The following is a 14,917-nucleotide window of genomic DNA, read 5'->3' as shown; positions in this document are numbered from 1 at the left end:
ATGGTTAGCTTTAAACTTTTTATGTTTTAATGACAGTAAAACCGAAGTCATGGTGTTTGGTCCCAGCAATGCCCATGTGTTTCCTCCTGCTGATCTAGGCCCTTTTAAACATTTTGTGAAGCCAACTGCCACTAATTTAGGGGTTAAAATTTACTGTGACCTAAAGATGGACAAACAAATTAATGCCGTAGTAGGAAAGAGTTTTTTCAAGCTCAGGAGGCTGTCCAAGGTCAAACCTTTTTTATCACGCTGTGTTTTTGAACATGTAATACATGCTTTTATGACTTCTCGTCTCGATTACTGCAATGCTTTGTATGTTGGTGTCAGTCAGGCCTCTTTCTCTCGCCTGCAGTTAGTCCAGAGCGCTGCCGCTCGCCTGCTAACTGGTACACGTAAGCAAGAGCACATTACCCCGGTACTGGCTTCGCTCCACTGGCTTCCTGTGCGTTTTAGGATTGATTTTAAAATCTTGCTGTTTACTTTTAAGTGCCTAAATGGCTTGGCACCCATCTACCTCTCAGAACTGCTGGAACCCTATGCTCCTTCAAGGTCCCTCAGGTCCTCTGATCAGCTTCTCCTGGTTGTCCCCAAATCCAGGCTGAAGCTCAGGGGGGATCGGGCTTTCGCAGTGGCCGCCCCTAAGCTCTGGAACGAGCTACCCCTGCATGTTAGACAGGCCCCCACTCTGCAGGTGTTTAAATCACGCCTCAAAACACACTTATATTCTTTGGCGTTTTCCTGACATGGCCTAAGAGACTTGTCCTTTTTCATGTGACATACTGCGTATGTTTTACTATGTGCTCTTTGTGTGTTATTGTTGTTTGACTTGTACAGCACTTTGGTCAACTTTGTTGTTTTTAAATGTGCTCTATAAATAAAATGGTATGGTATGGTATGGTATGGTATGGTATGGTATGGTATGGTATGGTATGGTATGGGGAGAGAGTCACTGTCCTCACCCTGTGTGTGTGTGTGTGTGTGTGTGTGTGTGTGTGTGTGTGTGTGTGTGTGTGTGTGTGTGTGTGTGTGTGTGTGTGTGTGTGCATGAGTGTGTGTGTGCATGTGTGTGTGTGTGCATGCTTGCTTGCGCGTGACTTGCTGGTCTGACTGTCCTGGATGCATATTCTAAATCAATAGAAATCATACTATTTATTAGAATAACGTAGATATCGCCACACGCATGTACTTGGAATAGTGAATAAATATTCATCATATTACCATGGTAACCCGGTATCATTACCCAGCCAAACATACGTTAACGTAAGGTATTACTATCATAATGTCCCAGTATCTGGACATGTCCAAGCAGGGGCTGTCAAGGTTCTGTAACATGGACCCGCATGGTTCCGCTGGGCCGTCAAGGTTCTGTAACATGGACCCGCATGGTTCCGCTGGGGCTGTCAAGGTTCTGTAACATGGACCCTCATGGTTCCGCTGGGCTGTCAAGGTTCTGTAACATGGGCCCGCATGGTTCCACTGGGCTGTCAAGGTTCTGTAACATGAGCCCGTGTGGTTCCGCTGGGGCTGTCAACGTTTTGTAACATGGGCCCGTGTGGTTCCGCTGGGCTGTCAAGGTTCTGTAACATGGGCCCGTGTGGTTCCGCTGGGCTGTCAAGGTTCTGTAACATGGGCCTGTGTGGTTCCGCTGGGCCGCAGCATGTTCCTGCCACCTGCTGCACATGTGCTCAGGTCTCCGCTCACACACACACATACCTGTAACACTCCCCACCGCTGGGCAACGCGCCAGCCTGACAGCAAATGACGCACACACACACATGCGGGCACACACAAACACACACTCATAAAGTACACACACATACACACGAACACACACGTACACACACACGCACACACGGGTACACACACACATACACACACGAACACACATGTACACACACACGCGGGCACACACACACTCAAATAACGTACACAAACATACGCACACGAACACACACGCACGCATACTCAAATAAAGTACACACACACACACGCACACACACACATATATACAGTAGGACCCCAATCATCTGAACTTCAGAGATCCGAACCTCCCGGTCTACCGGACAGGCTTAAAAAACTTTTTTTTTTTTTTTTTTAACCTGCTACCTGGTTACTGGTAGGATTTTCATTACAGTACTAGCATTTAAATCTGTCATAATAAACTAGTACTGTATCCTACTGTGAATAAAATCAGAACTGTATGTAGACCTACATGTTGCCTCTGGTCACGTTTCATTTCTTTGTTACTCTAAAGCGGGAAAATGTCAAGCGCAAAACGCAAACGAGTCTGCTGCGAGAGCTGCATTCCTTGGTAGCCAGAAAGCGCGTCAGCAACCTGAAGCAGAGGAGCATCGAGTCATTTTTCGTTCCCAGTTAATGGACTTCAGGTGTTGTGAGCATGTAGATTAGCCTATACTAGGCCTACTGTATTTGTTAAATAATAGCCTACAGCCTAGTCCACGTTAGCCTACATCGGTTGTTTTAAAGACTTTCTTTTAGGCTACGATAGCCTAAGAAACGACAACTTGTCTGTCATTTCATTTATTTATTTATTGATTATCATTTGCCCTAATTGTTCTAACGTTGGGTGGTTTTTAGGCTATACCATTTTGTTCTGCGAATACAGTAGCCTATCGATGCAGCGTAGGCCTCATTTGAGAATAAAGTACTGTATTTGTTCAAAGCATGCACTCAAGTGGAATTTGTTTATTTTATTATAGGCTACTGTAGGCCTATTATAGGCTAGGCTATATGAGTTTAGTTGGCTATTTGATTGCAATTTTGATGCAATTGATGAAGTAGGGTATTTATCGGTCTATTATGAGTCTATATGAAACAAGTATACCACTTATTGAATTTGGTGCATTTTAACATAAGTTTCAGTCATCTGGACATTTCAGAGATACGAACGACCTTCGGTCCCGCTGGGTTCGGATAAGTGGGGTCCTACTGTAGTACACAAACACACATGCTCACTCTCTCTGGGGTCCTCTGACTTCATATACACTTTCATATTGTATATCTCTTCAACGAGGCCATTTTACTCTGTGATCTACTATGTTGAGAGAATGTTCATCCTGTCTGTATTGTATTGTATGGTACTGGTGAAAGTAGAGACCTTGGCGTCAGGTGACCACAGCACCACATTCCTAGTATAGTCAGACACAATACAATATCTGCAGAGGAATAATTCAGCTAATGAAGCAGGCAGAACCTCCTGCAGGCTCAGACAGTTGGCCGGCTCCTCCTGTTCCTGTCCCGGCTCCTCCTGTTCCTGTCCCGGCTCCTCCTGTTCCTGTCCTGGCTCCTCCTGTTCCTGTCCTGGCTCCTCCTGTTCCTGTCCTGGCTCCTCCTGTTTCTGTCCCGGCTCCTACTGTTCCTGTCCTGGCTCCTCCTGTTCCTGTCCCGGCTCCTCCTGTTCCTGTCCTGGCTCCTCCTGTTCCTGTCCTGGCTCCTCCTGTTCCTGTCCTGGCTCCTCCTGTTCCTGTCCTGGCTCCTCCTGTTCCTGTCCTGGCTCCTCCTGTTTCTGTCCCGGCTCCTCCTGTTCCTGTCCCGGCTCCTCCTGTTCCTGTCCTGGCTCCTCCTGTTCCTGTCCTGGCTCCTCCTGTTCCTGTCCCGGCTCCTCCTGTTCCTGTCCTGGCTCCTCCTGTTCCTGTCCCGGCTCCTCCTGTTCCTGTCCTGGCTCCTCCTGTTCCTGTCCCGGCTCCTCCTGTTCCTGTCCTGGCTCCTCCTGTTCCTGTCCTGGCTCCTCCTGTTCCTGTCCTGGCTCCTCCTGTTCCTGTCCCGGCTCCTCACCTCAATGCCTGTGGGCTCCAGAGGTCATATGAGTCCAGGGCCCGTCTCCCTCCCTACCTACCTCCCGCTCTCTCTCTGTTTCTCTCTGTCGCTCGCTCTCACTTTCTCTCTCCCTCTTTTTCTCTCTCTCTGTCTCATTCACAGACTATCTTTCTCACACACTTTGCCTTGCGCGCACACACACACACACACACACACACACACACACACACACACACATTCTCCCACACTCACGCATGCTCTCGCACACGGACACACACACACACACACATTCTCGCACACGGACACACACACACACACACACACACACACACGCACACACACGATCTCTCTCTCTGTCGGCCTGCCCCCTCTCTCTCTCTCCGTTCTTCTCTCTGTCAGTATTCCGGTCACATCTGCAGCTGTGTGCCCGCCCAGCACCAGTCCACCGCTGAAAGAGAAATGAGGCGACGCATACCCGCGCGACGCCCCCCCCACCCCCCCGGGGTCCCTCCGGTGCGCCTTCATTTCCCTTCCCCTCGTCCTGCTCCTCTCTGACCCCTCACTCTGACACACGGGGACCTTTCGTCCAGGCCAGGCTCCTGGTGAAGAGTCTCTCTGAACCCGTGCCAAAGACACATTCAGACCCCACTGAGAGACCGACGGAACCCGCGGTCAGGCCTAGGCCCTCTTGCAACACACAGGCCGGGTTTCAACTCTCTCCATACCACAGCGATGACCGCCGTATCAAAATAAACACTGTATGGAGGGCTACTTCTCACTTTTCCTACAAAGCATTCACAGCCAGCCATACGCAGGGTATTTTCCTATGGAGTCCTAAGAGATGGCTCTGTTCCCCTCCCTTTGTGGGAAATATTTGGCGTGTTGTTATCGTAACAAGCTATATTAATAGCAACACATCAATTTAATCAGTTCAATTTTGCAAATTGTATTAGAACATTAAGTATTTGCAAAGCAGACAGGATAATTGGGTGGACTTAGTTGACGCCACAAGATGGTCGTAAGGATAAGAGATAAATAAGCATCTGGCTGAGTGTGTCCATGACAGCACTTGGCATTGGTCTATTTGGTTACACACACACACACACACACACACACACACACACACACATGCAGACATAAATGCACGACACACAAACACACACTTGCACACTCTCTCCATCTCTCCTGCCAAACTGAGCTTATTGTGATTGTTCCCAGGGGGCCCGGAGATAAGACAGGGAGACACGTCCACTTTCCCAGAGAATTCCTCAATTACAGGCCATTATTGTCTTCTCTCAATGATAGGGCAGGGGGGCAGCTCGCTCTGCACCAGATGGCACATGAACACAGCAGTAAGCAGGCACTGAGGTTGATGCACATGTTTATGCAAATGGCCGCACAGACGCAATGCGGAATGTGGTTCAATCACTTTGTCTTGACCCCCTGTCTTGTTCTGTTCTACATACATTTGCCATTCGTCCACAGCTAAAAGCAGAGTACTCACACACATGGTTAATAGAACACTGACACACACACACACACACACACACACCAACACCTTCACACATGGGGCTGAGACCCCCATGCTCGACGAAATAAAATGGTGTGGCAGATTTTACAGAAAGCATAAATGTAACCATGGAAATGACACATTTGGTTGTACTGTCATTCGGGTGGAAATTATAGAATTTAAGTGTCGTAGCGCCATAGTGCCAGAGCGAAGTTGTAATAACGTAAAGGACAAAAAGGGGGAGAAATATGGGAGAACTGTGACCCCGGGAGGAAACGGGGGGAGGCCAGTGAACATCGTGTCTCCCAGGAACATCGGGAGGGTCGACAAATATGCAACAGAAAACAAACTAAACAAACACTACATAAAAGTATGTGACATAAATAATGTCGCCGGGCAGCCTGGCTAGCAATCTTACGTTTGTTTTTACACCTAGTGGCTAAATTCAGTTTTGAACCGAAGATCACCAATAAATTTGTCTGAGTTGTGTAAACCAATATCCACAATTTCTTGATGGCTGTATGATGCGTATTCAAAGTTGTTCTGAGTGAGCAGACTTAAAATAAGTACGTAGATAACTGGACATTTGTATTATCTGGAGAGACGCTGAGCCTCGTGTTGTACACGCGCCGCCATCTTGGTCATATCAAGTTACACTCGTAGGCTCGTTCTGGCCGACCAATAGCGTAACTTCATCTCGTGTGCGGAATTTGACCAATGGTGTGACTGCATCATTCAGTCACTCAGTCAGTCACAGACTTTTGTGTTTATAGGGCTGGCCCTGCTGTTGCGGTCCAGCCAAAAACTAGAGACAAAGAGAGATAGTGAGAGAGAACGTAGAGGCAGAAGCAGAAAGAGAGAAAGAGACATATATTTATATATATATATATATATATATATATATATATATATATATATATATATATACAGAGAGAGAGAGAGAGACAGACAGAGAGAGAGAGAGAGAAGAGAGAGACAGAGAGAGAGAGGCAGAGAAGAGAGAGAGAGAGAGACAGAGAGAGAGAGAGAGAGAGAGAGAGAGAGATGACCGGCCAGCAGAGGTGTAGAATGGCCCTGGTCTGGCACTGCTAAATGGGCGCATAGAAGACTAATGAGAGCAATACTGTAAATGGCTAACTGGGTCCATTCACCTTCATTAGCATTGTTAGCAATGCTTAGTAGCTAGATGGAAGATGGAATTTTTAATAACTATTATGAAATAAATTTCAATGTCTTGAAAACCATCAGGATGAATCAACAGGAAGTCAGAGAAAGGCTCTTTAGGTGAACTTGCCCTTTAGCACAGAAAACAAAATGAATAGTCAATAAACCTCAGTGTGATCGCACAAGGCTGAGTGAGGGGGAGAATTGACGTCACTCACCTTCCTATCATTGGGCTCAACGTTTTCCCCGTCGATATCTCCCTGCAAAACATGTCAAACTGAGTCATGGTTGCATGCCTGTTGATACATGTAGGCTGTCTTGCGCTTCGGGCCAAGATTAGTACCTAGATCTATTACCCAATATACCCCTCCTCAACTTTCACCAATGACACCCTGTATGAGATCAAAGATTATGACCGCTGGATAATCAGAAGCTTCATATTCATTACCGTCAGCATGATTATGTGGATACGATTCCCTGACCATTAAAGGTTTTGCAGATTCAACAGTGGATGTGAACTGGCTCTCATACAGTATGTTCGTCATACTAAGAGACCATGACCAGGGCCTGTTATTACAAAGTATCTCATAGTAGTGCTGGTTTGGATCAGGTAGTACTCTATCCATATAATCTAATTCAAAAGAAAGAACTGATCTTGGATCAGCGCTCCAGCTCTGTTAAAATAAAGAACTGATCCTAGATCAGCGCTCCAGCTCTGTCAAAAGAAAGAACTGATCCTAGATCAGCACTCCAGCTCTGTCCATATGGGTCTGGGTCAGGAAATGCGCTGGCATGCTATCAGATAAGGATGTGTGGATGTCCGGGTGATGGCTCACGTCATGCAGAGGGTAGGCAGCAGTGTAGACCCCGCTCCCCAGGAGACTGGTGATCCCTGCGGAGAGAAACCAGACTGTTGTACCCTGTTTTATATATGTTAATACCGCGCCAAAAACCAACTAAGGCTGTTGATTCTAGAGGACAGTTTGATCACGTTTAAGTGCTTTACTGTAAACATGTAACCGCACATGGGCGGCTGCCAGCACTGGGATGGGTGGTTTTCAAGTCAGTTTGATCTGAGTTTATATGACTCTGGCGGTGTTAATATCCCACCCACAAGCTGATTCAAACACACCATGCGCACACACGCGCACACGCACACACACAGTCATGACTTACCCATACTATACTTTGCCTTTGTGCATTTTGTACGTTTTAATACTTCAAAAACCTGAAAGAGCACGGAGAAAATAAGAATAGGAGAAGCAGAAAGGAATATGGACAACACACACTGCAGAGAGCAGCACAGCACGAGAGAGCAGCACAGCATGCAGCCGCCATCTTAATGGCCATATGATGATAGCTAATAAAAGTTCATTTGGACTTTCATGGACATAATATATTATTCGTGAGGTTTGGCGCCATACTTACTATTGAACCTCTTGTTTTACTGTCAAAGAAAGAGTCTCTGTCTGACAGATCAAACCTGTTGAGAAAGCACCACAGAAAGAGAGAGAGAGAGAGAGAGAGAGAGAGAGAGAGAGAGAGAGAGAGAGAGAGAGGGCTAGAGTATGAGCAGGGGTAACATAGTCATCCGCAGTGTCCCAGAGTGCTACTGTCTTATTAACACACTATAAAACTGAGACAGGGGCTTCTGTCACATACACATGTAATGAAACACATTTAGAGAGGATTTCCGAGGCCTTTCAGGCAGCTGGGCCAGTGGGCTGGGATGCCCGAGGCCAGCCCTGGCTCAGCCTTGGCTGGATTCTTTGATAAGCCTACAATAGGTATAGTGGAGCACCTCATCAGATTGCAGGGGACAGAATACTGTAGCATGCGGCCGTAGCACAGAGACCAAAATAACCCCCTCCGTCCAAACAACACCACCGACAACTAGGGCTACAGTACGCACATGCGCGCGGCTTTATGCTTTCCCCAAATTTATGCAGTTGCGTTGTTTGGGTTAGATGAAGCGCTAAGCCTGTCTTTTGAACATTCAACACGACATTCAGACAGTGTGTTTATTCGAGTTGGGCTTCTGGGATGGATTGTGTGTGAGATCTGGTGTGTCTCTTCCTGGAAGAGTTACACAACCTGGGGTTCAAATCTGCCAATGGCTCTCTTTCTCTCTTCCTCTCTTCCTCTCTCTCTTTTCAGGAAATTGTTTCCCGTTATGCATGTTGGTTTCTTGAAATATAAATAGTTTATAATACTACTTAATACTTAACTACGCAACACGTTGAGAATAGCGATGCTTTCCTGATGGGAGAGAGCTACTATGAGCCTTCCACAGAGAGTAGGGGTGTCCCCAGGATGTGTAAGCATATGTCAGGAACCATATGCCACCAGCTGGAACTGCTTCTAATGTTGCTGGGGGCAAGATGGGATTGGAGCAGGAATTTAGAGCCTGAAGAGCAGTGATGTTCCGGATTGTGAGACACAGGTTGTGCCCTGATATTCATACTAGTGGAGAGTATGCACAGTGTGCATCTATACTAGCATAATAAGGCTGCTACAGTACAGTACTAATAGTAATAGTAACAGTACTACTAGTAATAGTCAACACAGCTGTACACCAGAGTGTAATTTGTTGGGACTTTAAATCAACCCCTGTACAGTACAAATGTATCATACTACACTGAGTCATTTGATTTAGCTGCAAACAGTCGGGCATTTCACAAATGCAGGTATAGCATAACACTGCATCTGCTTCACGTTGCCACAATGCAAGAAAAAAACTGGCTGGTGCACATTGCGTCTTGGCCAGACAATTGAGGGGAGCCATTTGGGAGACAAGCTCACGGGCCCTTTTACTTTTCACACAGAATTTAGAGCAACAGGGGTTAAATCATATACATTAAAAACACTTAAAACATTTCATATATTCATGTTCATGAACAAAAGATCACGTTTGCACTCCTTCATTCCCATAAAGGAACATGCATCATGGGTGGGGCCCAGAGTCGGCCATTAAGCCTCTGGAGCAGGAAGCTGCAGCGTGCCTGGTGTTCAACCGCCCCAAGTTGGTTCCACACAACTTCCCTTCTCTGTTCCCCACCTCCCTGTAGCAGCTCACATCCAGTTTAACCATTTTAACCCTGAAAGTAAAGTGACAACATTTCGAATATTAATTGGATTTCCCTATAATACTAGAAAGCGCAGTTTCTCAGCTTTCAGCAAGTGTTGGAGTGAGGAATTTTTTAGATTTATTATATATATTTTTTTATATTATTAAATATTTGTTAGATATTTTTAAAATGTTGCCGGTGACGTGGTCGTATCGAAAGGGTTAACACTCTGGTACTAGCCTACAGGGCAATGAAAGGAACAGCTCCCTCCTACCTCCAGGCTATGATGGGGCAGCCAATCGGGGCGATTGGCTGCCCCGTCACTCCAAGGCCCCTGCTGTCAATCGACATGGTCACGGCTCTTTTCTGTCCTGGTGATGCAGTGGTGGAATGAACTGCCCACTGACATCAGGACAGCAGAGTCGCTGCCCATCTTTTACCGCAGGCTCAAAACTCAAGAAGTACAGCACTACCAGTATCCACCCTCTTAAGCACCTATTTTATTTAGATTTTGCTACTCTTGCACTTTGGCTTTAGCAATAGATTGTACTCTTACTCACTTGTTTAGAGGGGAGATGCACTTGTAAGTTCTGGCGAGTAGTACACTCACTACCTATGTTAAATGCAATTATTGTACTGTAAGTCGCTTCAGATAAAAGTGTCTGCTAAATAGGGGTGTAATGATACACTAATACGATACGATACATGATATTGGGTTGACGATAACAATACGATACACTAAGGGCAGGTGTGAAGCGTTGCAGTAGCGCTGCTGTTCACACCAATAGTGCATTTCTCCACATTTCTACTCCAATACACTGTGAATTTAGAGCTTAACTGTTGTAATATCATGGATAGGCCTACAGACAAAAGACGTTTGTTACCAGCGTTGTGTAGCCAGCATTCACTGATATACAATAAACATATCACAATATTGTTTTCACCTTGACAATACGTACAGTATTGTGACGTTTCTGTATCGCGATATATTGTGGCACAATATATTGTTACACCCCTACTGCTAAATGACTAAGGCAATGTAAATGTGTCTAGTTTATTCATTAGAAAATGGGCTGGACCATGTTTGTGTAACGAACAAACGTAAGTGAAACGTAGAGTAGTTGGTGAAACTCACTCCTCAGAGGAGCGCGCTGACAGTTGCGCCAACAGGGACGTCCCTCTTGGAGGATCTGTCAGCGCGTCCGCCTCTCAAGCGGGAGACCGGGGTTCTTATCCCGCCCTGGGCACGCAGAAACAGATGGGTTACCTTTGCGAGAAGCTGTCATGCCAAAAAGTGTGTGGGCGTCATCAGAATGGCATTCCGAACATGTCTTATCACCTGTTTTGATGTTCCTGAAATAGTTAGTTGTGAGGTTACTATGCACAGATCGCGTGGCTGTGCAGCAGGAGTTGACCTCACATCGTAACTGACCTGGCGGCGCTGCTGGCTATTTTCTACCTGACCGAGTAGTAGCGTACTGAGCACCTGGAGACCCTTCCATAGCACAAAATCAACAACATTCTTCCTATTTAATTAGTACATTTATTTGCATGATTAGCAACATTTCTTTTCAATAGTTTGCCTATACTACTATTACAGGTATTAGCTAAATACTACTATTTATTTTTGCCGCTCTGGTCTGACTTCCTAACATCTGGTGGCAGCGGTGGGATCCAGGCCAGTAGGAGGCAGTGAAGAGAATGTCATCCAGACAGAGGAAACAACAAGCCTCTGAGGGTCTACCAGGAGGGTCCCAAGAGGTCGGTGACCAGCAGGGGGCAGCAGGGGGTCAACCCCAGGAGCCAGAAAATGTGACTGAACTGTCAAGTCTTCAGCGAAGCCTGATGCAGCAGCAGGTTGACCGCCATGTCAAGGCAGAGCAGGAGCGCAGTCGACAGGAGGACAGGAGGAAACGAATCCAGCACCAGTTTGCCCAGAAATACAGAGGGGACAGCAATGGCCCCCTCCATAGAGCACTCAGCTGAGCCACCGCACCATCCACCTTACAACCCAACCAGCCACCTCACAACCCAACCAGCCACCTCACAACCCAACCATCCACCTCACAACCCAACCATCCACCTCACAACCCAACCAGCCACCTCACAACCCAACCATCCACCTCACAACCCAACCATCCACCTCACAACCCAACCAGCCACCTCACAACCCAACCAGCCACCTCACAACCCAACCAGCCACCTCACAACCCAACCAGCCACCTCACAACCCAACCATCCACCTCACAACCCAACCATCCACCTCACAACCCAACCAGCCACCTCACAACCCAACCATCCACCTCACAACCCAACCATCCACCTCACAACCCAACCATCCACCTCACAACCCAACCATCCACCTCACAACCCAACCATCAACCTCACAACCCAACCATCCAAAACAGACCTGAGCCTGATTCACCACAATCGGCTTGTGGACAGCAGAGCGATTTGGGCTATGGAGAGGCAGGGCAGAGCATTGGGTGCAGCTGTGTGCATGTGAAGTTTCACCTGTTAACGCGCACCAATAATCCAGTAAGTATCTGGGGTGTGTGCCATGTACTAAAGTGGGTGTGTTGTGTGGTCTGCGTGTCTGTAGATAGACCTTTCTCTTCTGATGACGCCAGGACACTTTTCTGGCAGCCGGACACTTTTTGGCATGACAGAGCCACGCTAGAACAAACTTCTAGAAAACTGCAGGTCTGCTGCAACTCTCAGTTCTTTTAAATCAAGACTGAAGACTTCCTTTTGCCGCCGCTTTTTATTAAATCAAATAATCCCTTCATACATACACTGCACTGTAACTTTTATTCCTGTATTTTATTTTTCCTGCACTTTGTTTTAAATGTCTTTTTTGGCATTTCGTTTTATATGACCTTTTATGTGCTGCACTTTGTCTTGATGCTTTTAATGTCTCATGTAAAGCACTTTGAATTATCTTGTTGCTGAAATGTGCTACAAATAAACTTGCCTTGCCTTGCCTAGTAGCAAACATGCCCAGCCGTAGAGACCACAGGAACGCATGTTCTCCAGAAGCGCAGGTTTTTCTATGACGCTACGTTCACTACTACCAGTAGAATGAAGCCATATTGCCGTGAGTTGTAGGTGGTGTGGATCAGAATGATGCGGTTCACTCACAAGTGTTGCTTTTCTCTGGAGAAGGTGTAGGAGAGGTGCTTGACGTGGTGTGACCGTTTCTCCTCCACGTTGGGGTACAGAGGCTCGCACACCTTGTTGATCAGCGTGTTGATCTTCTCCAACACGCCGCTGCTCTGCTTCATCTCGTACATCTGAACGACAACACCAGAGGGCAAAGTCTTTTAACGGGGCACACAAGCTCATGCTTTGTGTGTGATGCTCTTAGCGTCGTCTGTGAAGCTACGAGATCCGAAACGATATAAAACAGGGAGTCAGAGGGAGATTGCTGTATGTATGAAGGGACTAGGGAGTATCAAGTTGGACGACGTGTTGTTCTGGGGCGGCACATAGCTTGGTACAGTAGGTAGAGAACCGGAAGGTCCCCGGTTCGATCCGATCTCCTGACAGTGTGCCGAAGTGTCCTTGAGCAAGACACTGAACCCCAAATTGCTCACAAGCGGCACTGTGGCCCAGTACTTAGCACTGTCGCCTCACAGCAAGAAGGTCCTGGGTATGTCCCGCGCCTTTCTGTGTTTGCAAGGGTTTCCTCCCAAGAACCCAATATAAAAATCATGCAGAAGAACAGATGCTCTCCAGTCCTATCCCTGACCAGGACTTGGACTGAGCACTTGGACTTGGTCCCCGGGCGCCATTGACAAGGCTGCCCACTGCTCCTGACTGCCTCTGGAGGAGGACGGCTTGGATGGGAAAAATGCAGAGAACATATTTCTTCAGTGACCACTTGAGCATGTGTGTGTTCTGTGTTGCCACCCAATGTACATGTGCTGTGTGTCAAAGTAGCATGATTAGTCATAAACGTCTTGAAAAGTCGCCATGTTTTTGTTATCACAGTGATATGGAGTTAGTCGCAGTTCCTACATCACTGGATCTTACTTTTTTCGTGGGCATCTTCAGTTTCATGAACTCTGCCTCTCGACACAGGACGTTCCAGGGAGCGTGGATTTTCACGAAGCCCACACCGGGAGTCTTAGTCTGGAACCAACACAGCACAGTTTCCTCCATCAACTACTGTCTTTAAACATATTCCATTTTTGTCAAAATGATAAACATAAATATCATAAATTAATGCAATACTGTACAATACAAACACAAGATTGAAAAAAATGAGTAATTTCTCGCTCATTTTGAATTATTTTCAGCCAGCCATAAGATAAATGGCATACAGACTTAATAAAAACACACACAGATAGAGATGACATTAGAACAATAGAAAAGCATAACTGTTTCGCTTTGGTATCAAGGACAGAGACCGTCATACATTCTGTTGGATGACAGTTGGATAAACAAATGTAGCTCTACAAACAAATCCTCTTCTCAATGAAAGCAAGAGTCTGGGAAGGCTGCTTATGGCCGAGCAGGACGGATGGGAAACCATGGCAGCTATTTGGTCCCCCATTCCTCAGAAACAGATAGTCATTACTACACTGGCCTCTGTATCAGACAGCAATGACGAGTAGGGAAGAGACAATATGTTAACACAAACATCACTTAAGAGTGATCTAGTGTTTGTGAGGAAGCAAACGTCATTTCAAGTGTGTGTGTGTGTGTGTGTTTGTGTACAGTATGTGCGTGCATGCGTACACGCTTGCTTGTGTGTGCTTATGATTGTGTTGAATGTGCCGCCAGCTGGCACATGGTTTGAGAATATCATAGATTCTTTATTTACAAACTCCAGACTGAGGCTGTGACTGTGTTTTTCGAAAACAGCTGTTGCATGAGCTGCGCTTACATAACAAAGATGAAGGAGAGAAAAGATGCCAAAGGTGATTTTTCAGTGATTGTGATTATGCAGCTGCATCTGCCACCTGTGTACTATTCTTGTTCTTCGGTAAAAAGAAAGAAAACGCACACCTAATTTAATGAGGTGCTGACCCAAGGACACAGTGGTCTCAAATTTTAAGAGATGGTTGCACACTCCATGGCTCCAATGCAAATGGTTACAGCTTAGATATTGACACCGTAGGAATCCTGGGAACTTGCTGAACATTCATTCATGTATAATATAGCTGTGTTCGAAATCGTTCACTCGTTCACTCACTCCCTATTCCCTATGTAGTGTTCCCCATATAGTGAACTACATATGGAATGATTAACGGTTTTCGGACACTACATGGAACGTCATTCCGTCGGATATTCCTGGACACAAGCATGATGCGTAATGTTAACAAACCGAGCGCTGATGGCAGCAGGTTGAAATGTACTCAGGTAGTATTCAGTTTCCATGTTCAGTTTTGAA

At 46.4% G+C, this 14,917-nt stretch overlaps 1 protein-coding gene across 1 annotated transcript in view; it reads right to left on the bottom strand.

Annotated features, from left to right (window-relative positions):
* LOC311320946 (anoctamin-1-like) overlaps positions 1 to 14,917 on the bottom strand; it is a gene marked incomplete at its 5' end in the record, with an annotated part of 51,940 nt that overhangs the window by 22,570 nt on the left and 14,453 nt on the right. Inside the window, 6 exons of the mRNA XM_084452813.1 lie at positions 6,670 to 6,711; positions 7,288 to 7,343; positions 7,628 to 7,679; positions 7,880 to 7,934; positions 12,661 to 12,812; positions 13,555 to 13,653. Coding sequence (XP_084308939.1) covers positions 6,670 to 6,711; positions 7,288 to 7,343; positions 7,628 to 7,679; positions 7,880 to 7,934; positions 12,661 to 12,812; positions 13,555 to 13,653 — 456 coding nt within the window. The remainder of the gene's footprint in view (positions 1 to 6,669; positions 6,712 to 7,287; positions 7,344 to 7,627; positions 7,680 to 7,879; positions 7,935 to 12,660; positions 12,813 to 13,554; positions 13,654 to 14,917) is intronic.

Source organism: Borostomias antarcticus (genome assembly GCF_949987555.1).
Source record: "Borostomias antarcticus genome assembly, chromosome: 18".
NCBI classification, from domain to species: Eukaryota; Metazoa; Chordata; class Actinopteri; order Stomiiformes; family Stomiidae; genus Borostomias; species Borostomias antarcticus.
This window is presented reverse-complemented; position numbering and strand designations above follow the sequence as displayed.